The sequence below is a fragment of the Rhinolophus sinicus genome, linkage group LG03, assembly GCF_036562045.2.
Source record: "Rhinolophus sinicus isolate RSC01 linkage group LG03, ASM3656204v1, whole genome shotgun sequence".
Classification (NCBI taxonomy): Eukaryota; Metazoa; Chordata; class Mammalia; order Chiroptera; family Rhinolophidae; genus Rhinolophus; species Rhinolophus sinicus.
In genome coordinates this window covers 46,185,128-46,208,876 of record NC_133753.1, presented here as the reverse complement: position 1 = coordinate 46,208,876, position 23,749 = coordinate 46,185,128, and the positions used below count along the sequence as shown (strand labels likewise).

Below are 23,749 nucleotides of genomic sequence, written 5' to 3'. Positions count from 1 at the left end.
GTTGTTGTTTTTCTTTAGTCGTTAAAAGGATCTCATTTTAACCAAGTTGTATTGCTTCATTAGTGAAAAATGCTTTAAGACAGATAACTTAGTTTGCTAGTGAAAACTGTATTTTTAGTAGTAGTGTGTCTGTGGTTTGTATTAGTTGTCCCTTCCAGTCCTAGCAGAGCTAGAAATCCTGGCCGTGTAGATTTCAGATGATTTCCATAACACTATCTGACAGAGAGAGAAGTTACAGGGCAGTGTCTGGCAATATTCTTTTTCTTATGGAGCCTTTCTATAAGAAAGAAATGCAGTTTTAACAAGATCACATTGGGGTATGTGACAATGGCAAAGTGACATTTTCTTCCAATAACAAATCTGTTTTTACCTGGATATGTGATCTGCAGCACTGTATTTATTTAAAAGTGTTACCAATGTAAACATGATTAGTGCCATTTCTGCCATCATTACATAATTTTTTTCCCTTTTTCGGTTGGCAACATAATGGTATCATGATTTAATTCACGTCTTAGATACTTGATGGCAGGAAACTAGTCCTGAAATGTGGTGTGCTAAGGTTGTATACTTCATAGGAATGATAGAGGCAGCCAGGGATCACATTTTTACAAGGATTGAAATGTTTGCTTAAATAAAAATGTCACATGCCTAATCAAAATAATGTGACTGAGTTCAATACTAGAGATTGGAGAAGCTGCAAAATAATAGGCCAGATAATAATAATTGGGAGTTTATACACAGATTGGTTAAATACTTCAGTGAGAGCAAATGTGAAGATATGGTTTTGAGTAAGACAAACTACTACTTACAGTTGGCAGTTTGAGAACCTACAAAGCAAAGAAATAAGCTGGATTTTTACTTTGAGGAACAAACAAGAATTGATAAAGATTTCAGTAGGTCAACACTATTTAATAGTAGTCATATGCTGATTAAGCTCAGCATTCTTCAGGGAGAGGAATAACAAAGTCTGTCATCTGCAGATTCAGTTTTAAGAAATCAAGCTGTAATCAAGTGTGTACATTAGGAAAAATAGAAAGACAGTTTCAAAAAGTAAATGACCCACTGGAAGTTTAAAGACTTAAAAACGATCTTATTAGTAGTCCAGTTAAAAGAAAGCAAGGGATCAAAACAGCCATACAATACAGATGATTATTTGGCATAATCTTAGAGGCTGTGGAGAGGAGAAAGTCATCTTTTAAAAAAATTAGAAACATTTTCAAGCACGGCCACAAGAAGCCCACAAAGTAATGATGGTTGAGTGTTACCTAGAAATTAGGTGAAAGAAAAAAAGATGAATTTGATAAGCCTCTTTGCACAACAGGTGGTAAAAGTTTTCTGTTTTTGTTTTTTTTAAGAAGACATGTTAAAAATAGAAAGGCAGCTAGAAACTTGGTGAGACAACTTGATCATGGTATGAAAAAGCTGCATTCAGGGATGAAAATATTAGAGAATTTCCACTTCTGTTTTCCCCCTTGCTAAGCAGATTAAAACTTCTAGGTCAAATGATGGTGGATGCTTAATGTTTTTTTCCTGATTAGAACATGAATTAATTTTTTTTTTCTTCCCCTTTCTTCCGCCTCCCCCCACACACTCCGGTTCAAGCCGTTGTTTCTCAATCTAGTTGTGTAGGACACAGCTCCCTGGCCCATGCTGGTATTGTGAGCCTTGGGCTCCCCAGGCTGAGCCAGTCGGTTGCTGGTCGTTGGTCCGCCGCTCACAGCAGCTCATGGCAGCTCTCGCTGCTTCCAGCCACTCACGCTGGCCACTGGCCGCTCATGGCAGCCCGTGGCAACACACAGCAGCCCACGGCAGCTCATATCAACTTCTGGCTGCTCACGGCAGCCCAGCTCCAGGGAGAGCTGTTGTTCGCAATCTTAGCTGTAGAGGACGCAGCTCACTGGCCCATGTGGGACTCAAACCGGTGACCTCGGCATTAGGAGCATGGCACTCTAACTACCTGAGGCACTGGGCCGGCCCCCCTAATCTTTTTTTAAAGCACAGAAAGTACAGAAAAATATAAAGAAGTCCCAGGAATTATCCCAGAAATGTTAACATTTATTTAGTATTTCCAACACTTTTTTTTTTTGCTAGCTGCTTAGGCTTTTCTTGATCAAATCAATGATCTTGATGGGCTCAAATTTATCTACTCAAAATTTAGCATTCAAGGATAAACTGTGGAACTCTTAATGAGAGAATTATCCCTTCAAGTTGCATGATCACGGCACTCGGACTTGTGTAGATTTCAAATGTGATTTGTCAATAGAAAGGATTTGGAGGTAGAGGGACTAAAAACTATATTGGAAAATTAGTAAAATGTAAATTAATGATGGAGATAACTTGGTACCATTCATATAACTTACTGGGGCCATGGCAGTGAGTTAGTTTACATAAGGAGATGTCTCACACATATGACAAATCAGTAACAGTTGTGTGTGGACAGTTGTTACCAGTGGACATTGGTTAGTTTGAAAAGACTTTTGTTAAAGTCAGGCCCAAGGCTATTTAAAAACTTGAGTCACAGAATGGCAGACAATGTTTTGTTGTGCGTTAGCAAAGCGATTTTCTGACAGTGTACACTTCTATAGGTCCACACTCCCTCCCTGTAGTTCTAAAACCCAAAAGCTTTGAAAACAGTTTTTTTGTAAGGTTGGTGCAAACCTGACTTCAACTAATAGGAGGCTACTTATAGTCTTTTGTTGTTGTTCTTCTATTTCCAGTAAATATTTATTCATTTTGCTGTGGGAATATTAGTGAGTTTGATGTTGGGGGCTGTTCCAGTTTCTACTGAGAGTGTTACACTGTCTATGGCAGGGGTGTCCAAACTTTTTTCAACGTTTTTCACCAAGGGCCATCTGCGGTAAAATACACAAACAGCCGTGCCACTCACTCAAGGTGAAGTACGTATGGCCTCACCTGGCTTATTTAAGTAAACTAAATATATTTTTGGAATTTGCTGCGGGCCAATTAACAATGGATTGCGGACCGCAGTTGGCCCGCGGGCTGCAGTTTGGACGCCCCTGGTCTATGGCATATTAATTTCCTCAGCTTTTTACAGGTGAAATAACTGAGGCTCAAGGAAGCGTGGTGATTGGCCTGAGATTATTACACATCTAGGAGAGAGTAAGGAGTAGGACTGAGCTTTTCTGCCTCCTCCCTTGTTTTGTTTTGTTTTCCATTGCACTGTGCTGCTTCCTCATGACGTTACCTCCAGAAACCATCTTGATGATAAGTCTTCTAGGCGGAAGAGTCTAAGTAGTGACCCTCATCTTATTTGACATTTTAATAAATGTTTTACGTAAGTGACATAGTTAGGTTTTCCTGTGACATTAAACTCAGGTAGTTAGGTTCCCAAGTTGTTTACATTATACTTGAGGAATATCTTGGCTGTTGTGAATGGATGTTATGTGTAAGGGATGAAAAATAGAAGATGAACTTCATTGTGGACAAGTATTAAATTTAAAAAGAGGCAGAAAATCCAAACCACTTTTTTAGTCTGATTAACTTCTAACAATTGTAAGCCCTCAAAGGAAACAGGAATCTAGGTAAGCTATTCCTAGAAAAATTAGCTCAGTGTGCTGCCAGGGAAATGCTGGGTATTATTGGGAAGAGAATCAGAGCTAAATAAAGATAAAAATAAACTCCCCTTTATGCAAAACCAAGGTTTGTCTGTGTTTGTAATAATTATTCTGTTGATCCTTGAAAAATACATATCAAAGCTGGTGACCAATGGAGGTGAAGGCTTTAATGAAGACATGTAAAACAAAACAAAACTTCAGGTTTAAAGACAGGAAATTTTATCAGCCTTATTAAGTGAAGAGAAGAACATACCAATTTTTAGGCTCCTGTATTGGATAGAAAGCACCATTTCAAGTTAGAAATGGATTGAATTTAATTATTGAGTTGCTCTTCTCAATAGTAAATAAAATGTGTTAACTCTAGAGCAGGGGTGTCCAAACTGCGGCCCGCAGTCCATTGTTAATTGGCCCGCAGAAAATTCCAAAAATATATTTAGTTTACTTAAATAAACCAGGTGAGGCCATACGTACTTCACCGCGAGTGAGTGGCCCGGCTGTTAGTGTATTTTACCGCATATGGCCCTTGGTGAAAAATGTTGAAAAAAGTTTGGACACCCCTGCTCTAGAGGTAGTAGAAATCAAAAATAAAAGTAAGGTCAGGAAGGTTTTTGTGTTTTTTTGATTAAACTTTATTTTGAGATAATTGCAGTTGTAAACATAATACAGAGGGATCCCATGTATCCTTTACCCAATTTTCCCCAGTGGTAACATCTTGCAGAACTGATAAACTACACCTATCTTGTTCAAATTGCCCCAGTTTTACTTGTGCCCATTTGTGAGTGTGTCTACCGGGGGTGCCAAGAAAATGTATACAAGTGGGTGCTTTGGTCAGCATTGCTCAAGCAGTAGTTTGCCGTAATCAGAAGTGTCTGGACGCTGATGGTAACCACTTTGAGCACCTCTTGTAATTGCAGAAGTCAAACGGGACTGGTATTCGTCTTTTTTTATTGGTATATATTGAGTATTACAATTTAATACAGTTTTTTTCCTTTCTTAAAATGTGTATACATTTTTTTGGCACCCTCTGTATTTAGTTTTATGAAATTTTATTTCTACCACAGTCAAGGTAACAGAGCAGTTCCATCACCACAAAGGTACCTCCTGTTGCCCCTTTGTAGTCTAACCTACCTCACTCTTGCTGCCCCTCCTCCCATTTCCCATAGGTTTTTAAAAATTATTGAATTGATATATTTTATTATAAATAACCTATTGAGGGAAACAAGGGGTATTTTGAGGAGTACAGATAGTCTCCAACTTAACAACGGTTCAACCATCAATTTTTCAACTTTAGGGTGGCCGGATGGCTCAGTTGGTTAGAGTGCGAGTTTTGAACAACAAGGTTGCCGATTTGATTCCCACATGGGCCAGTGAGCTCTGCTCCCTCCACAACTAGATTGAATGAGCTGCTGGAGGGGTGGCCGGATGACTCAGTTGGTTAGAGTGCGAGCTCAACAAGGTGGCCGGTTCAATTCCCACATGGGATGGTGGGCTGCGCCCCCTGCAAGTAGAGATTGAAAACGGTGACTGGACTTGGAGTTGAGCTGTGCCCTCCACAACTAGATTGAAGGACAACAACTTGGAGCTAATGGGCCCTGGAAAAACACACAGTTCCCCAATATTCCCCAATAAAAATAAAAAAATAAAAAAATTTTTTCAACTTTACAATCGTGTGAAAGGGATAACATTCAGTAAAAACTACTTTGAATTTTGACGTTTTTTGGGGCTAGCAATATGCCATATGTTCTCTCTTACGATGATGAACAGGAGCAGCAAAATGATTTTGCCCAACTATAGGCTGAGTGTTCTGAGCACATTTGAGGTAGGCTAGGCTACGGTATGTTGGGTAGGGTAGGTGTAGTAAATGCTTTTTTGACTTCTCAGTATTTTTAACTTCTGATGGGCAATATCTGTATATCCTTTTTATAAAATTATTAAATGTTTTATTTATCAAATTAATACATGTACTTTTTTGTTTGTCTCTTCACATGAACTTTATATTAAAATTCAAATAGTACTATGGCTTTTAATGAAAATCAGCAATCCACTATTTACTCCTTCCTAGTACCAAGTCTCACTCCCAATAGGCATGTGCTTTAAACTTTTTAATCTTTCTCTTGTATTTACTACCATATTTCTAAATAATAAATAATACGCTCTCTTATTGTCCTCCCTTTCTTATCAAATCCTCCTAATATAGTTAATGTCACAAGTTTTAGTTAGATAAATATTCATTATTTATTGTGTTAAAGATTGTTTATCATTGGGCCACTTAGTATATACTGCTGTGTTTTCTTGTACAACTTTTGTTTTTTTCCAGGATTTAATATTACCTCATTTCTTTTGGTTTATTGTTATTGTCCTTATTACTAATTAATTTTTTCAGTCTCTCCAACAGATCTGTAAATTTTACAGTATAGTCATACATAGGCTAAGGCTTAAGTAAGTAGTTTGTTTCTTTTCTCCTTTCCCTGCCTTTCCTTTTTTCCCTTCTTTTCTTTCTTACTATCACTCTAAATATCCTAACCTGAGAAGATTTATGGCATGATTCCCTTATACCATGTTCATATAAAATGCTAGTTTAGGATCAGGACCATGATCCAGTAATTCAGTGCTTTTGTTCATAAGTACTTACTATTTTATTCTATTTTTGGACATATACATGAGATAGACTGTGTTAAGTACACTAATCATAAATGTACAACTCAATTTTTCCATATTATACAGCCGTGTAACCACCACACAATTCAAGATATAAACATTTCCAGCATCCCACAAGGTTCCCCCTCATGCTTCTCAGTCAGTAACAACCACCCACCCCCCAGACATGACCACTTTTCTGACTTCTGTCACCTTTAATTCATAGGTATTTAAAATGTGACGACTGGATGGTTGAAGTCTGGTAGTCTGACTTACGCATTTCAGTATATACGTGAGGGCTCTCTGGAGGTGGTTATGTCCAGGTGGTTATGTACCTGATTTGTGGACTAGTCCTATTTTGAGAAGCAACTATGCGTAGCTGAGACTGTTTGAAGACTAAGAGACTACTCATGAGCAGTTAGGCATTTTAAGAAACGTGGGGGCTGCTTTCCTTTCTAACCTTCCCCCTAGACTCTTAATGATATCTTCATCCTTTATCCTAGAGAGAGTAATGCACATTCTGTTCTAGTAAGTTTGACAATTGTCAGGTAATTGAGACAGTTTATATAACTAGTGACAAATCAAGCTGAAGTAAGACTGGAGAGGAGAAGTGCAGCCTAGGCACAGTTATGATTCTGCCCATTGAGGAAAGCAGTATTCACTCTCTTACTGACCAAAATATTCGAGGGCAGACAACCAAACACTGTTCTTAGGATACAGTGGTGTGTAGGGTGTTTGCAGTCTAGTGGAGGAAACAAATATTAATCAAATCATCGCACACACTGAGAAGTAGCAAGTGCACAGGGAATGTCTTTCAGGTAAAAGCCAGGAGGCAGTCAGGTGGGAGTGGGCTGCAGAGGGCAGAGTGTGGCCATAGGACAAGGCTGGAGACGTGGACGTGGCTGAGAGATAGTAAGGATGCACGTAGGAAGTCCACCATTTTTTATGGCTAGTCCAGCAACGTAGGTATCTTTCAATAGAGGTTTTCTTTTTAGAGTTGTTGTAGAATAGTGAGGTCTGGAATATAAAATGTGAAGGCAATTCCTGGAAAATGCTTAGTTTTTTATTTTTCCCCTATGCCTGTGAACTTGACCTATATTGTTCCCTGTTTTAGACATGAGGAGTTTGAGATACAGAAAAGGTTTGACATAACAATTCTGTGTGGAAGGCCAGTTTCTTAGATCTGATTTCTAGTGATCTCCACTATTCCTCTTTGTTTTCCCTGAGAATTTGACGTCACCCCTTTCTCTTTAGCACAAAGAGTTTACCTCTGAGAATAAGAACTAAATTATAAATGGCTACATAACCGTCATTATTAGGGGAGGGGGAATGGTAGAGCTTTCTTGATTGTTTACTTTAGATGGTCTTTGCCTTCTGCTTCTTGGCCTACTTACACATAGGCCTTAGTAAGGGTTTTCTCTAGTGTACTAGTTCCACCAAGTGAATCCCTTTAGGGTTGGGATTGAATTATCTACATACTAAGTATGCTGTTTAGCCTGTCGTGAGATGTGTGCTGGCACGGAGCAGTACTCACAAACACCAAAGCTCTAAACCTGAGCACTGTCGAATAGCTGTGTCCTGGCGGAAGTGTCATTTGCTTCTGTGAAATGAAACAGGTCAAGCCTCATAATCTTTGAGCATAGCAGCCTGTGAGGGCCATAAAACTATTCATGAGATGCAGCATATAAACACTCCGGGACTGAGAGATGCTACACTTTTATGTCCTTAGGTGACACATTGTCAGATGAGCCCTGTTGAATTGGATCCGTCTTCTTAAATTGGCACGTTAGTCTGTTCTTTATCTGATCCCCACTGGAGATATAAGCTGAGAGCTGTGGTACTTGAGGAGATGACACAGTTCCTTTGTTACAGTAATTAATGTAATAAATTAAAGGAGAGACCCAAAGGAAAGTTGATTGTTTCTCATTAGAGCCCTAGGTGGAAATTGAGTTGATTAGTGAGCTTCTATGAAGTGTAGCAGGTGGAAAAGGAGATGCCTTTTCTTCCAGCTGGGTAAGCTCAGCGTCACTGAGGATGGTTTACGTGTTGTACTAGCCTCAACTGAGGTTGGCTAAGTATGAAGTGATTTCAAGTAGCATCTGGAATTCAGGGAAGATGGTATGATATGGTTTTATTCTAGCAGCCTTGCTGCATCTCTGTGGTTTATTGAGAGTTCCCAGGGGGCATCAAACCCTAGGAACCTGTTCACACAGTTTAGATTTGAAGGCCTATCCTGTCAGTGAGGTCAACAACCTATTGGGTTGGAACAATTGGTGAAGAGATAGTCCAGATGTTAAAACCATGAGCCGTGAGGTTGGTACCTTGGCCCTGAGGGGTTTTTGAAGTAAGATGGAGTCTTTCGTCAAACACTGTCGTGTAGAGTTTTATGAGCCACAGGTGAAGGTCCGTAGTAGTACTGTAAAGGGAAAACCCAGGACACTGAGTTTATGGACCAAGAAAGGATTGCCATTTTCTTTCATAGAACTGAAGTGGATGTTAGCACTACTTGTAATTTAATTTGTAAAAAAAAGATTTAAAAATTTTTCCTTTGTTTTTTTAAATACTTTAGATATTCACGGTGTAACTGAAACAGTCCTCCTTAAGTTCAGATACCAGAACTCTTTGAGAATATTTAGGTCACTATATTTTTGAGTTGTCTTATATTTTTGAGATTTGTATCCTCAATATGCTTAGAACCATGATGGATTCTCCTTCCATTTTATAATGAAAAAATTAACATTTGATGAAGCAGCTTGGCTAGCGATCTGGCTGGGGTCAGTGGAAATTTGAGGCCAGAAATCACATCTCCTGATTGTAAGTTCTGTGCTCTTTTTCCTGCACCGTACTACATTCCTAGAATTGAGTGTAGCTTTTTTTTTTCTGTCCATACAGCTTTTGGAGGGAACTACCTGAGCCAGATAGATCATCCAAATGTGTGTGACCTGTGTGGTCCCAAGTAGATTATACACACTCATACACAACTGTTACTTGCTCAGGTCAGAGCCTGTAAGAAGATTGATTCAAAACCCGTAAGAATAGGGGATGACAGATAAATTTACAGAACAGCATTGGACAATTTGCTACTTAGACCAGATTATCTGTGGGTAGTTGGCAATTAAAGAGCCTCTCTTTGAAGCCCTCTAGGATGGGTACAGAGCTTTATTTGGGTGGAAAGAGAAATATTGTTCTCATTATGTTTGGACATAAGTCAGGTAAGTTGCTGCTTGTGTCCTCTGGGCAGGGGCAGAGACCTCACCTGAGGACTTTTTTTCACATTCTTAGCCAAGGCCTTGTTTATTCTTCAGTAGTGTGATCTATGGCGTGTGCCCTAAAAAAGCATTTAATACCTGAAATGTGTGATTACAAGCCAGTTTACAGGCTGGGAGTGTGAGAGTTGGGTTCCAGAGAAGAAACTGGGATTTGAACTCCTGTTGTTATAGGTACAGGGTGTGGGGGAGTGATTGTCATGACTTCTCTTGGTCACTGCAGAGAGATCAGATATAGGAACAATGCACAAATAGTACTGACAAGGAACTCCAGAGTCTGGTGAATTGTGGTACTAAATAGGAAAGTGGTGGGGTACAATTAGGCAGAAGGAGAGAAGAGGGAGGAAAATATTTACAGAAGCTCTTAAAAGTTGAAAGTGCCTTGTGTTCACTGTAAGGTATTGGTTTTCCTGATTGTGCATTTTCTCTGCCACGGAAGCAAGAGGTCAGTGCTTTTCATTTCCAGCTAGCATGTGAGTTGCCCTACCTCCTGGGGTTAAACATCTTTGCAATGACCTGTCAGAGAGTTGATTATTAGCTGTAGAAAGCCAGGGATGCTGTAGGGAGCAGATGGAAGTGGTTTGGCTGCTGCAGCCAGGCTGATTAAAGAATCTTTGGCAATTTTACAGTGTATCTTTGGAAATGTACCACCAGAGTTACTACTATGAAGCCTGCTGGGTTTGAAAAGCTGGATTTCCAAAGTCACCTGGTTGAAAAGTAGTTCTTACAAAAACTCTTAACACCCTCAAAAATAGTCGGACAGTGGCTCTTTAAAGAACACCAGTACCACTAAAGATCAGTCCTCATAATATGTTTTCTTTGTATCCTGGTCATTCAGAAATTCTGGGTAGTTTTCTAACAGGGAAACTACTTTTTTCTTAGCTATATTAATAGAATTGTAGATTTGAAAAAGGCCCTTAGGTATGTCCAGACTACCGCCCCACCACACATAGAGGAATTCATTATGCAATTTGATTAACAGGCGATTATGCTTTTTCTGCTTACTACTTGCAATGATAAAAATAGGCCTTCATTAATAAGCATTGTGGGCCATGGTTAGAAATCTCAGGTTATTAAATTTTTTTCCTGAGTTAAATACCTGTCTTTCTGTAACTTCTACCCACAGGTCCTGCTTCTACCCTCAGCATCAGAGAATAAATTTCTCTCTCCCACGTTACAATCATCATATATTTAAAGCTAACCAGCCTGTTTCCCTTCAGTATTCTCCTTTCTAAAGAACACCAGTTTATAAGACCGTTTTTCTTATGAAATGACTTCTTGTTCTTTGACTGTATACTCTTCTGGACATCCTTGCATTTAATGAATGAATATCTCACTTAAGATGTGGAACCTAGAAATAAGCACAGACCATTAGATGTTGTTTTCTCCAGCTCCCTTTTGAGAAGAAGCACAAATTATTTTTAATTAAAGTTTATTGGGGTGACGATTGTTAGTAAAGTTACATAAATTTCAGGTGTACAATTCTGTAATATGTCATCTGTACATATGGAAGCACAATTTAAAAAAAGTATTATGGCAATATTTCTTGCTTATTAGAAAAAACAAAACAAAACAATTTGCGATGACATATGGAATTGGGACAAGAGGAATTGAGGAAGTGTTTGTCCTTACTGGTGTTAAGGCTGAACTTTCTGAGGTTCTACATTATTATAATCACTGATTTTGCCTCATATCCTTTTTAGGAATGATTTTTTTAATATCTACATTGAGGTTACTCTTCATATTACAAAATTCAGTTGGTATGTGCATTTATAAGAATTAAATTTATGCTACACTGAACTGATTTTAGTGCTTCAGATAGTTTTTAACAAGGTGGATATATGTGTTCTTACATAACTGAAAATCGATTGCTTTTACGCATGACAAACAACTTGATTCAGTGTAAAACTCCTGACTGACAACCTTTTCTCTTGAAAATTCTGCATTTTTCATTCTCTTTTAACATTTGATATTGCAGAGCAGTCTGAGGTTGGCCTAATTTTTGTCCTTAAGGTAGGATTTCTTCCTATCTCCATATGACAAGTCAGCCAGTACAGTAGAAAACTGTCAGAATCTCTCAGTGAGTACTGACATTTTTATGTATTTCATATTCTTTCCTTTATATACACTTCCAGAATCTCCCTTCCATTACCATCCTGTTTTCAAGAGGAAGCTTTGTTTTATTTTTTAAGAGGACGGTCTTTTGAAAGTTTAATTGTTTTTCCAAGGGTAAACAAACATGAGGTTGTTTTAATGGTTAAATCATACACTGATGACAGTGCACCTCTGGAGGAAAGTGGGTGGCTAAGCCTTAGATGAATGTGGGTTATGCTGTAAGCCTAGCCACAATTGCAAAGATTGCAGACGTGATAGATTATGATGTTAGGAAGAACTTTGCTTTAATAACCTTCTGTAGTGCAAATTCAGTTGGCATTCCCTGTTCTAGAAATGCCCTCTGCCCCTCATAATAGAATTATTTTTCAGTACCATGTTTCACTGCATTATTCACTGTCTTACTTGCTGCTGTATTCCCAGAACCTAGTTTAATGCCTGGCACATAGTAGGCAATTAATACAATTTTTTTTGAATGAATGAACAGGTAACGTATTTCACTATTGTTTCATATACTATTGAGAATTCCAAACATTTTACTAAAAATTTCTTCAGAATTCTGGATCATTTTCAGAGGTATCATTTCTCTGACTCTTCAAGGATTTCGTTTTTCTTTACCTTATGGGTGGCATTTTTTCGTAGTTCCTGCATCATGTTCCCTGCCGCCACACACACACACACACTTTTTGCTTATCTTTTTATGAAATAAGATTTATGTAGACTTGATGCCAACAGTGGTTGGTTGCTGTTGGCACTAAGCTCTCTTCTGGGGTAAAGGATGTATTTTCTTCTCAGATCTATAGCTAAATGGCAGATTAATGTGTGCTCCATTCTGTCTCAAATCGTCGTTGCTATCAGGCATTCACTTGGTACAGCTCTGCTTTCCTACGATGACATCTTTTCTTGTAACGGCACCCTGGTCTTTTGATACTGTTGAGAAAGTAAGTGGAAAGTACAGTTTGTCTTGTCTCTGTTCTATCTGTAGGATTTACTTGTTAGGAATCTACTTTGTAGGATTCATTGTGCCACCAGTGGTTTGCTTTTTCTGCTCTGTTATCTTATGAGAGTTATTTTCTGAATGGATATAGGAAGATGGCGGGCAGGGCAGTGAGCAGGAACAGAACTCTTGGGTTTTGTCATAAAGTAATACCAGGATGGTGTATGTTGGCTGTTAGGTTTTTCTAGATGGTACACTCGCCCCAGGTCTCATGAGTCAGGAAACTGGAGGGGATATAAATTGCTTTTTTTAACCCCCCACCCTTTTTTTTTTTTCAGTCACTCTCTATTTCATGTGGTGAGGCCCTGCTATTTATAGAACCGTGCTATCAAGAATGTAGAGAGTTATCCAACATTCATTCTGGTGTTAGGTTTCTCAGTAGCAGTTTTTAGTAGTTCAGTTATTGACAGGGTAAAATATTTTCTGTGTGTGTGTGTGTGTCTTCATAGGTGTTTCAGTGGGAAGTGAAAAAGGCCACATTGAATTCTGCTGTTTGGGTGTAATTTGAAACCTAAAGTTTAATAAGGTTGATTTAACTGAATTTAAGCTGATTGGTTGAGGCCTTTCTGAGGATATCTCCTCTAGTTGCAGTTTTTGTCACCTATCCCAATGTATTTGTCCCAGTTCTTGTTTTTTTATTTGTATTTACACATAATTTGTATTTACCCATAATTAGACACCTACCCCCAAGAATAGAACAACAAAGAATGTTTATTATTTTTAGTGGGTACAGGCCCTGTTAGTAAAGGACTTTTAAAAGCCTTTGCTAGTCCATGTTCTGATAATTCAGGAAGCAGCAAGGAGAAATGGGGTGTGACTAAAGTTGTGCTAGAACCTGAATCTGATATGCCAGGGCCTGTATTGATTGAGGGAGGATTGCCAACTGGCAGTGGTAGAAATAAGTCTCTTGGTAATGGGAACCTAACTGTAGAGGATTTCTAGTTAAGATTTACCACAGAATCTCTGGGCAGTTAGATGGAGTGGGAATTACCATTTTCCTTGGTCCAATGTGACTTGGTCAGATATACAGTTGAACTTGTTTGTCTTGTCCATTGTGATGTGATAGGCCCCTGGAAAGGGTATGGTTTGTGTGGGAGTTTATTTCAGGCTGTCTCCTTGCCTGTATTGTTTCCTTTAACAGCTCTTGACCTTTTCTTTTTCCAGCAATGATGTTGTCCAGTGGGCATGTACTGACCAATGTGGCGGGTCTGAGAACGTAGCTGAAGCTGAAAATAGGAAAGCTGGGGGCAAGGAAGAGCCTTGAATCTTGAGGTGGGACGTTGACTCTAAGATGTCCTTGAGCAGTGGAGCCTCCGGAGGGAAAGGAGTGGATGCAAACCCGGTTGAGACATACGACAGTGGGGATGAATGGGACATCGGAGTAGGGAATCTCATCATTGACCTGGACGCCGATCTGGAAAAGGACCAGCAGAAACTGGAAATGTCAGGCTCAAAGGAGGTGGGGATACCGGCTCCCAATGCTGTGGCCACACTACCAGACAACATCAAGTTTGTGACCCCAGTGCCGGGTCCTCAAGGGAAGGAAGGCAAATCAAAATCCAAAAGGAATAAGAGTGGCAAAGACACTAGCAAACCCACCCCAGGGACTTCCCTGTTCACGCCAAATGACGGGGCAGCCGTCAAGAAAGAGGGGCAGGGCCGCTCAGGGGACGGTGCCAATGCAGGAAGCCTGGTTGCTGCTGTTGCTCCCAAGGGCTCTGAGAAGGCGGCTAAGGCGTCCCGCAGTGTAGCCGGCTCCAAAAAGGAGAAGGAGAACAGCTCGTCTAAGAGCAAGAAGGAGAGAAGCGAAGGAGTGGGGACTTGTGCAGAAAAAGATCCCGGGGTCCTTCAGCCAGTCCCCTTGGGAGCGCGGGCTGGTCAGTATGATGGAAGCGCAGGGGTGGACGCAGGAGCTGGGGAGCCACTTGGGAGTATAGCTATTGAGCCGGGGGCAGCGCTCAACCCTTTGGGAGCTAAACCGGAGCCAGAGGAAGGGGAGAATGAGTGCCGCCCGCTAAAGAAAGTCAAGTCTGAAAAGGTAAGAGGGGGCCAGATCGGGCTGCCCACTGCCAGTCGGTACTGCCCTGGACTAACTGCCAAACGCTCTCTGCACTCGGTGGGGGGCTCGTTAATTTGTGGGTAACGACCAATTACCAGGTCAGAGCAAATGGTGACGATAATGCGGTTTTGTTTCAAATCGGGATTCCCCACAGATTCATTGACAGCAGGCCTGAACGTTTTGGAGGAGCATATTTGTTGTTGGGGGCCGCTACTTGTTCTTGTCCCGCCTCAGACACTTGCTGCTGGAGACGGGCAACAACCTTTATTTATGTGGTTGCCAGCTTGACTGGCATTTCATCCTCAGAGTCATTGATAAATAGGCTTTCGGTGGAGTGCTGTTCTTAATGGGATAAATTGGGTCTCTGGGGGGACAAAGGCGGTTAAGTAAGTTTCATGGCATGATGTCTGCCAGGTGTTCTGTTGGTGGTTACCAAAGAGCACAGGGCACAACTAAGGCAGGTGAACAAGGGGCCAGGGCGGACTGTACTATGAGCTACTTATTTAGCCAGGCCTTAGGAGTTACTGGTTATGAACGTTTCGTCTTGAAAAAGATTCTATGGCCACTAAAAGGAAAGTTCTTGGCCAGGTATCTCCCTCAACTATTGGGACTCAGAGTCTCCTGGTGGGTCCTAGATGCCGAACAGTGTAATGATATCATGCCTTCTGCTTGACTTGGAAGGACAGGGGCCTGTAGCCCCAGGAGGGGCTCCTCCTGTGCGAAGATGAGCTTAGTTCACGTCTCAGGAAATGGCGCTTGCGGGGCTGGAGCGGAGTAGCTATGAGTCTAGGTCAGCTCAGGCTGGCTTGAACTTCGGCAGCTTACAGTTTCCTGCAGAGCAGCTGGCCTGGTCATGAGCTGTTCATTGGCTCTTGGTTCTCTGCTCTGTGCTCTGCTCGCCCTGTGCTTTCAGCTGATCCCAGCAGATGCAGTATAAATTGATTTCTCTGTAGTTACATCAGCTGCAACAGGGAATACCTATTTCCATATGTAAGGGTTAATAAATAGAGGGTGGCTGTATTTGTTTGGGTGGCGGTGCCCTCTCCGTGCCTGGATTCCAGGGGTAGCTTCTGCTGTTTTTGCTGAAGATATTTTGGTCTTTGCGCATGGCACATCTGTAGCTCTTAGCAACATCTGGGCTTCCCTGGTAACAGGGCTGTGAATTTTCTTCCGCTAATAACACAGTGGTTCATTCCCTTTACCGGTGGCAGCTGCCAGAGAGGCTGCTGTGCTGAGGTGGCAGATGCTCAGTCCACCTCAGCAGAGTCAAGTTCCAGCTGCTGATGGGCTCCTGCCGTGCTGGCTGCACTTTCCCGTTTTCTCTGGGTGCAGATGGATAAGACTGTTTGAAAGAGGCCTGGGAGTACCAGCCGTTCCTGCTTCTGTTCCAGGCCCATTAGGCTGTTCCCTATATCTGGCTTCAGGAAACTCGTGCCCTCTATCCCTGTTCATCATCATCGTTCTTCCTGTGCTGAAAAGCGGCCACTTCTGAGAGTGGCCTTCATTTTGCTTTCAGTTTAGAACTCTTGCCTCATGTTGCAATCTTCTCCGCCCAGTGGTAGTCTATGGGGGAAAGGATTAATGATGCTTAGCTTCATGTTGGGTTTCATTCTAAATGTCCATCGTAGTCTCCAACAGAGAAGCAAATGGGACCTATTTTCTCTTATAGGTGCAGGTCCTGGTCGGGTGGCTGCCCTTCAGCTTATAATTGGGCTGAAAGATGCAGTCCATTCAGCTAAGAATACACCTTGGTGCCAGGGGAGTTTGCCCCTTAGTAATGTCGCTGTGTTATAAGCCTCGTCTCCCAAGGAGACTGAGAGTGGGGCAGTGGAATGAGAGCGAGAAGGGGGAGAGACTGTGTTTCAGTTTCTGGAAGAAAGATAAAATTGCTGGGAAGTACTTTTAGCAGCATTTGTTGTGCAGTTGGATGTTACTATCAGCCAGAACCTGTTCCTTTCCTTGTTCCCCCAACTCTTGAACAGTCTGGTGGTGGTGGGGGTACTTTTACATAAAGCCTTTGACCGTTGAAATAAATAATTATTTAAATAAATGTTTGGAAGTTGCTAGGAGGCGAAAACACTGCAGGGAGAGAGTGTTTCTAGAATGGGAGGAGGGAAAAGACTCAAGGGAAAAGAAGGCTGGGAATCTTGCAATGGAGCAGCTTTTGAGAAACGCAGACCCCAGGGTCTGGGGCATAATAGGTGCCCAGTGTTTAATGATTAGTATGATAGCTTATAAGCCAAGTCTTTAAAAACTTCTTTAAGATTTTCTCTCTGAGACATGGGCCTGCCTGTGGCTTAACTGGTTTGGAATGTTCCTTCCATGTGGGGACAACCAACAGAACCAAAACAGCAAAACAGATGTTTTTATATAATCTAGGAATTACATACTCTGAGCTGGGAACTGTCATGAAGAGGGAAAACTCATAATATTTGGAAAGTGTCATGACTGTATGACTAGTCTACTCCCCCCCCCCGCCCCCCCACCCCAGAAATAGGAGAGAAGACAAATGGAGTTTGCCGTGTAGGATAGAATTGTCACAAATCTACCACAAGTCTATGAGGGAGATTTGAGTATTTAAATTACCTCAGGACCTTCTCACTCATCAAGGTAGTTATCTTAGGCTATGGCTGAGGGAATTTTCTGTCAGCCAAGGATGTAGATTTCCCTTCATGGGATCCCACTTTTACTCCACCACACCTCTCCCTGGCAGGACTTACTATGCTGTTTCCCAGAGTTCTAGGAGAGATGGCTCTTAGCAACTGCTGCTGCCCTGAATTGTTGTTAAACACTCCGGCCTTATACTTCCTGCCAGCTGAAGAGATGGGGGTGTGGGGGTTGTTGAGGAATAAACAAGATGGAGCCTCATGGCTCCTGCCTGTTCTCTTCCTGGGGTTTGATTGATAGGTTGTTAAGTTAGGGATGGAAGGGGAGGTGGTAGTGGGGAGGAAAGGTGCCTGTCTGAATGTCCTGAGTTTAGTGCTTGCGTTGCCACTCTGACAGGCAAGAAAAAAAGAATTTACCAGCTACAGAAGGCAGTGATCTATCTGCTGACTCTATCATGCAGACAAAGCCAGGGCTTAACCTGGGAGTTTAAGGTGAGACTCTTTTTTCTTTTTTCAAATCACGTAAAGCAACCAGTAGACTCTAGTGGCTAAAGGATCTAGAAGTGTGCAACCAGAAGCTCCTGTCACCTCTTTAGCTGCTACTTTCGATCTTGCAAGGTAGGAACATTCTGCACTCACTTTCCCACATTTGTGTCTCAGCTTCTGTTGCTCTCAGAATGCTGTACGTGTGCACCACTTTCTCCATTGCTCCAGGATACAAAGAAAATTATAAAGTGTGCTCTTGGTCATTTTGCCTTCTGATCATGCTTGCTATCATATCCTGTATTCTAAGAGCATCTTCCCTTGCCCTTGGTTTTGTTTTCCTGCTGTAGTTCAGGCCTTCCAGCTCAATTCTCTTGTGTTGCAATCCCTCATTGCCCCACCAAGGTCAGGGCTCTTTTATTCCTTCTGATTCAAGGCTTTCTCTCTTAACACCTTCCTCCTTCACTAGCTGTTCTTTCTCAGCCAGTGAGGGCATAGCAGTCAGCCTTGCTTCCTTAAGCCAAATGCCCTCAAGCATTTTCCTTCATGGAAAAAATTTAAAAGAAGTTGATATTTATGTGGGACAGAGATGCATTCACTAAATACAGTGGAGCCTGAGCTTAATTTATTTTTTCTTCAGCAGCTCTGTTTTCCATCTGGGTGCTGTAATTCAAGGAGGGCCCAAAGAAAGATTATCTTGTCCAATCTCCTCATTTTCTGGAAGAGGAAACTAAGACCAGCGAGGTCATGTGACTTGCTGAGGCTCTCCCAGGTAGTCGGCAAAGCCAGACGCAGAAACCCGGTTTTTGGTTACCACATTCTTCTGTCATGTTGTTACTCCAGGATTCTTCAGTCTTGAATGGTTCTGAGGGATTCTGTTTTCCCACTTTAATGCCTCCCTCAGAAACACCGGATGTGGATGCCCACGTGCTCTCAAGACCTCTTTCATTTGTTTTTCATACTGATTTTAACGTTGTGGACACTCAGTAAAAGGATCTTTGAGTTTAGATTTCTTTGGTAAGGTGGTGATGTTTGCAAAGGATAACCATTTACATCTGGAGCTGAACATATCCTAGTATGTGTAAAAAGGGGAAAGTTGCTTTTAAACTGCTGCTTAGAACTTGACTTCTTGAAGGGGTGTGTGTGTGTGTGTGTGTGTGTGTGTGTTTGTGTTCTGGAATATTGCATTCAGTCAAATTTTCATTGTAATCATCCAGGCATTGCTAGTTCCGTCTTTATTTGGAAGTTGCAGGTAAGCAGGGAAAAAAAACAGAACAAACCCTGCCCTTGGACTTGTCATTAATTGGCAGATTTTAAATGTATTGCGGATACTGTTTTGTAAAGAGATGGTAGCCTGTGGGAAACCATTGTTACCTTTCGTTCATTCTGTGTATTGAGTGCATGTTAGATTCTAAGTGTTGTGTTTGTTGCTGGGTGTGCACTGGTGAATCAGTAGATAGTGTCTGCTCTTTGAGGAGCTTCCAGTTTACTCTGTAGAACAGAGTTTCTGAAAGTGTGGCCATAAAGCCATGTGCATCACATCAGCTGCGTGTCCAAAATGCAGATTCTTGGACAGTCCCCCACCTCTTGTAAATACATTTGAGGGGTTGGGCCCCAGAAATCTGCACTTCCAAAAGGTTTTCCAGATAATTGCTATAATCTTGAACATTTGAGAACCATTGTGAAGTTTCTTTATAAGGTGGGCATTGGGAACCATTTCTAACTTAAAAAACCAGGCTTCTAAACTTAAATTTCACATCAACTCTTATGTATAACTTAGTGGTTAAGAGTTAAACTCTGGAGCCAGACTACCTGGGTTTGTATCCCAGCTTTGCCGCCTATTAATTGAGCCATCTTGAGCAAGTTACTTAATTGTTCTACCTCAGTTTTCTCGTATGCAAAACGAGGAAAACAGTAGTTCCTAAGTAGGGTTGTTGCAGGATTAAATGAGTTAATCCATATAAAACACTTAGAATAGTGCTTGGCACTTGGGAAGCATTCGATAAATACCAGAAAAAAAGAAAAACGTGATTTGGGTCCACCCTAGGCAATAATGGGCTGAATTAGAACAACATTCCAGCTCTACAGGCAGCCCAGTGTGAGAAGATAAACAGACTGGTTAAGACTTTCAGCGCTGTTCAGAAGAAGTTCCAAATCTGGGCTGGGAAATTCGCATGTTTGGTGATGTGTTCTCAAGCCCCTGATATTATTTAGAGTAGGGTTTTTCTTTCGGGGAGGGAGGGGCAGAAATTGGCTTCAAAGGCTATTGAAGTGGCCTGTTGAATTTCAGATTTCATATGAATTGAGTTTCCTTTCTGGCCATATCCCTGGTGTGGGGCCGGGTATGTTGGATAGAGGTTCCTGTGGGTTTGCCAGCATGTGCAATCTCATGTATGCTGGAAGAGCACGAAATGCTTTTGTTTCTGCACAAGAGTGCATGGAAAATCTCAGTCCCCGTCCTTAATCTTCCTCCCCAGTGTGAACTTACATTTTTGCTATTTGGGTAAAAGAGCTTTTTTACCTGCAGAGCTCATCCAGGGAGGCAGCCGGGCTCGGGCTTTCAGGCTGGAGGTGGTAGTAGCATACACAGCTGAAATCCTGCCACTGCTGGCTGGCTGAGCCCTCCTCTCTGTGGTTTTCACTCTGCAAGCCATGCTTGAGTAACCCGCCTCCAGAGCTGCTGACAGGGCCGTGTTCAGAGGCCTTGGAAATTACACTGTTCATTTCCTTATCATCCCCTGACCTGCAGTGCAGAGCCTTCTGGTGCAGGAACAAGGCAGAAAAAAATCCAGACGGCTCCCAGCCAGCATGTGTCAAGGGCTACAAAGAAGGAAATTGGACTTGCTCACTTAAAAACCATGGGGTTAGGCTTTGATTTTTGGTTCCTGCCGAGAGTTATTTGTGTGTGCGCGCATGTTCTGTCTCTGTGTGGATGTATAGCATGAGTCTGTGCATGGCAGAGCCGTTGAGGAGGGACATCTGAAAGTCGAGAGCAGAGGGAAGATGGCTTTGCAGTTAATTTCTCAGCTGTGCCATTGGGATGGGCCTGGAAGGATTAGCAGCAGGAAGGTGCCAGGCCATATTAATATTTTAAAATATATTTCTCTCGGTGCCGTTTAGTCATGGTTGAGAGCACCCACCCAAGTAAGAAGCTGCCCTGGCTGGCTGAGGAGACATTTTAAACAAATCCTGTTTCCCTGAAGTCATTCATCCTAGATGACATTGACATAATCAATGTTTAAGAACTTGAGAAAGTGTAGACTTTGGGTCCATCTTGGATACGAGGAATAGCTCATTGGAAGATGCCAGATAGTGTGACAAAGGAGAAATGGACAAGAGGAATGGATAGCATTTTGAGATTTTGTGTTTACAGGGCAAAATTCTATTATCTTCAGAGCCCGTCCTTGCTTTTTTGAAGTATTACAAAACAATCTACTTCATTTTTGTTTCGGCGTTTCTCTTGCCCTAGGAGATCCAAAGGAAACACTTTTCAGGCTGAAGATGTAAAATGTGGATGGCAAGAGGTTCTTGAGCAGAGTTTACAATCATTCTGTCCTTGATTTTCCTTTTTCTGAATTTCCACTGCGTTGGTGACATTGGCACTTTTGTGAAGTGGGAAAAAAAGAAGTCTTTTCGCTTTCAGACTGGAGGTGTTTCTAAATCCTAAGTGCCTCTCTTGTTGGAAGTACTCTGTAGAGAAGTGTTTTTCTGTGAGGAGGTGACAGCGAAGGTGAGAGGGCGTTACTTCCTTTTACCTTCTCATAAAACACTGGCCCCTGGGCCAGCAGCATGACAGCATTTTCTGGGAACTGTTAGAAATTTGAATATCAGTCCCCACCCCAAGTCCCCACATCAGAAACTCTGGGGTGGAGGCCTACTGATTGGTGTTTTAACATTAGCTCTCCTATTGATCACGGTTCACACTGAAGTTTGAAGTCCACTATTGAACAGCAGCCTTCCCTCTTAATAGTGAAGATCAAATTCATCAAATCTTTTTTTTTTTTTTTTAAGATTTTATTGGGGAAGGGGAACAGGACTTTATTGGGGAACAGTGTGTACTTCCAGGATTTTTTCCAAGTCAAGTTGTTGTCCTTTGAGTCTTGGTTGTGGAGGGTGCAGCTCAGCTCCAGTCCAGTTGTCGTTGTTAGTTGCAGGGGGCACAGCCCACCATCCCCTGTGAGAGTCGAACCGGCAACCTTGTGGTTGAGAGGACGCGCTCCAACCAACTGAGCCATCCGGGAGGCAGCTCAGCGCAAGGTGCCATGTTCAATCTTTAGTTGCAGGGGGCAGAGCCCACCATCCCTTGCAGGAGTTGAGGAATTGAACTGGCAACCTTGTGGTTGAGAGGATGCACTCCAACCAACTGAGCCATCTGGGAGCTCAGCGGCAGCTCAGCTCAAGGTGCCGTGTTCAAGCGTAGTTGCAGGGGGCGCAGCCCACCATCCCTTGCAGGACTGGAGGAGTTGAACCGGCAACCTTGTGGTTGAGAGCCCACTGGCCCATGTGGGAATCAAACTGGCAGCCTTCGGCGTTAGGAGCACGGAGCTCCAACCGCCTGAGCTACCGGGCCGGCCACTCATCAAATCTTTAAAGGATAAAAAAAAACTATGGACAGTCAGTATGATTTTTTTTTTTCTCCTGAGTGATGTTCAGATACATCTTTGCTTTTTGTGAACAACCTGACAGGAACCTAAAATGGGAAGGAATACCTAAGGGTTTCGGACTTTGAGAGCAGAAGAGATATTCAAATTATTTAACTTTTCTAAGACTTTTTTTCCTCATATAAAATGTGGAAGTGAATAATAGTACTGACCTCATAGGGTTAATGTGAGGATTAGATGAGATAAAGAAGCACTCAGCATAGGGCCTTTATATACTGTGTTCTCCCGAAAATAACACTGGGTCTTCTATCAATTTTTGCTCCAAAAGGCGCATTAGGGCTTATGTTCAGGGGATGTCATCAGGATGAAAAATCATGCTAGGGCTTATTTTCCGGTAAGGTCTTATTTTCAGGGAAACACGGTAGTAAAGGCTCAATAAATGTTAGCTGGTGCTGATATTTATGTTATTAGCTATGAGGGTGAGGTCATTGTGAAGTTAAGGACAAAGGATATACTTAGAAACTTTGAAGAGTTAAGCCCCTGAAGGTTTTGGAAAATAATGAATTTATGATAACTAATATTCTCCCTCCTGCCGATTTCCAGGAAGGCTTGAGGAAAGATTGATTCGGAGCATTTGGAGCTGCATTGGGGTTTGGGGTTGCGTTGTTTGATTGATTGGTTAGTTTGGGAGGGTTTGTTGGACTCCTTTTGGCATAGGGCTGATCTTAAGTTGAAGAACCACGGCTCTGTGATTATTTTAGTTTAGAAAGTTCTTTTTCCTCTGTTAATCCTTGACAAGTGCAGACTTTTAGCCTTTGAAGGGATTAGAATTCCTACAGGTAGCTGAACAGTCTGGAGAAAAATGAGGATTGAGATACTTCTTTTTGTGAATTTGTCACTAGCTGCAGGAAATAAAAAGACAGTTCTTAGATTTTTGGAGGTGTTGTTTTCAACTTGAAATGTCCATTGGGAGAGTACAATTTGACTGTGTGCCTGAAAAATACTCTAACTGCTTTTTAAATTTGAGACCACTGGGTTCCAGCCCTAGTTATAAATACTAGATTGTGTTTAGATGAACCAGACCTGGCCATTAAATCCTTCCTTGGCCTCTTTTTTTTTTTAATGAGGTATAATTGACATAACATTATGATAGTTTCAGGTGTACAACACAGTGATTTGATATTTGTATACATTGCAAAGTGATCACCTCAATAAGGCTGTCACCATACATAGTTAAAGAAAATAGTGAAAAAAATTTTTTTTCTTGTGATGAGAACTTTCAAGATCCACTCTTGTAGCTACTTTCAAATATGCAATACAGTGTTATTAACTATAGACACTATGCTATATGTTGATCCCCAGGACTTACTCATTTTCTAACTGGAATTTTGTACTTTCAGCCCCCCACCCCCC

General features: G+C 41.7%; 1 protein-coding gene across 4 annotated transcripts in view; it reads left to right on the top strand.

Moving 5' to 3' along the window:
* The window catches only part of ZNF609 (zinc finger protein 609), a 184,903-nt gene that overhangs the window by 11,019 nt on the left and 150,135 nt on the right, over nucleotides 1–23,749 (top strand). For 3 of the 4 annotated variants that reach the window (XM_074327574.1, XM_074327572.1, XM_074327573.1), the window contains exon 2: nucleotides 13,752–14,625. The exons of the other annotated variant lie outside the window; for it this stretch is intronic. In XM_074327574.1, coding sequence (XP_074183675.1) covers nucleotides 13,879–14,625 — 747 coding nt within the window. In that variant the 5' untranslated portion in view covers nucleotides 13,752–13,878. The remainder of the gene's footprint in view (nucleotides 1–13,751; nucleotides 14,626–23,749) is intronic. 4 annotated transcript variants of the gene reach the window in all.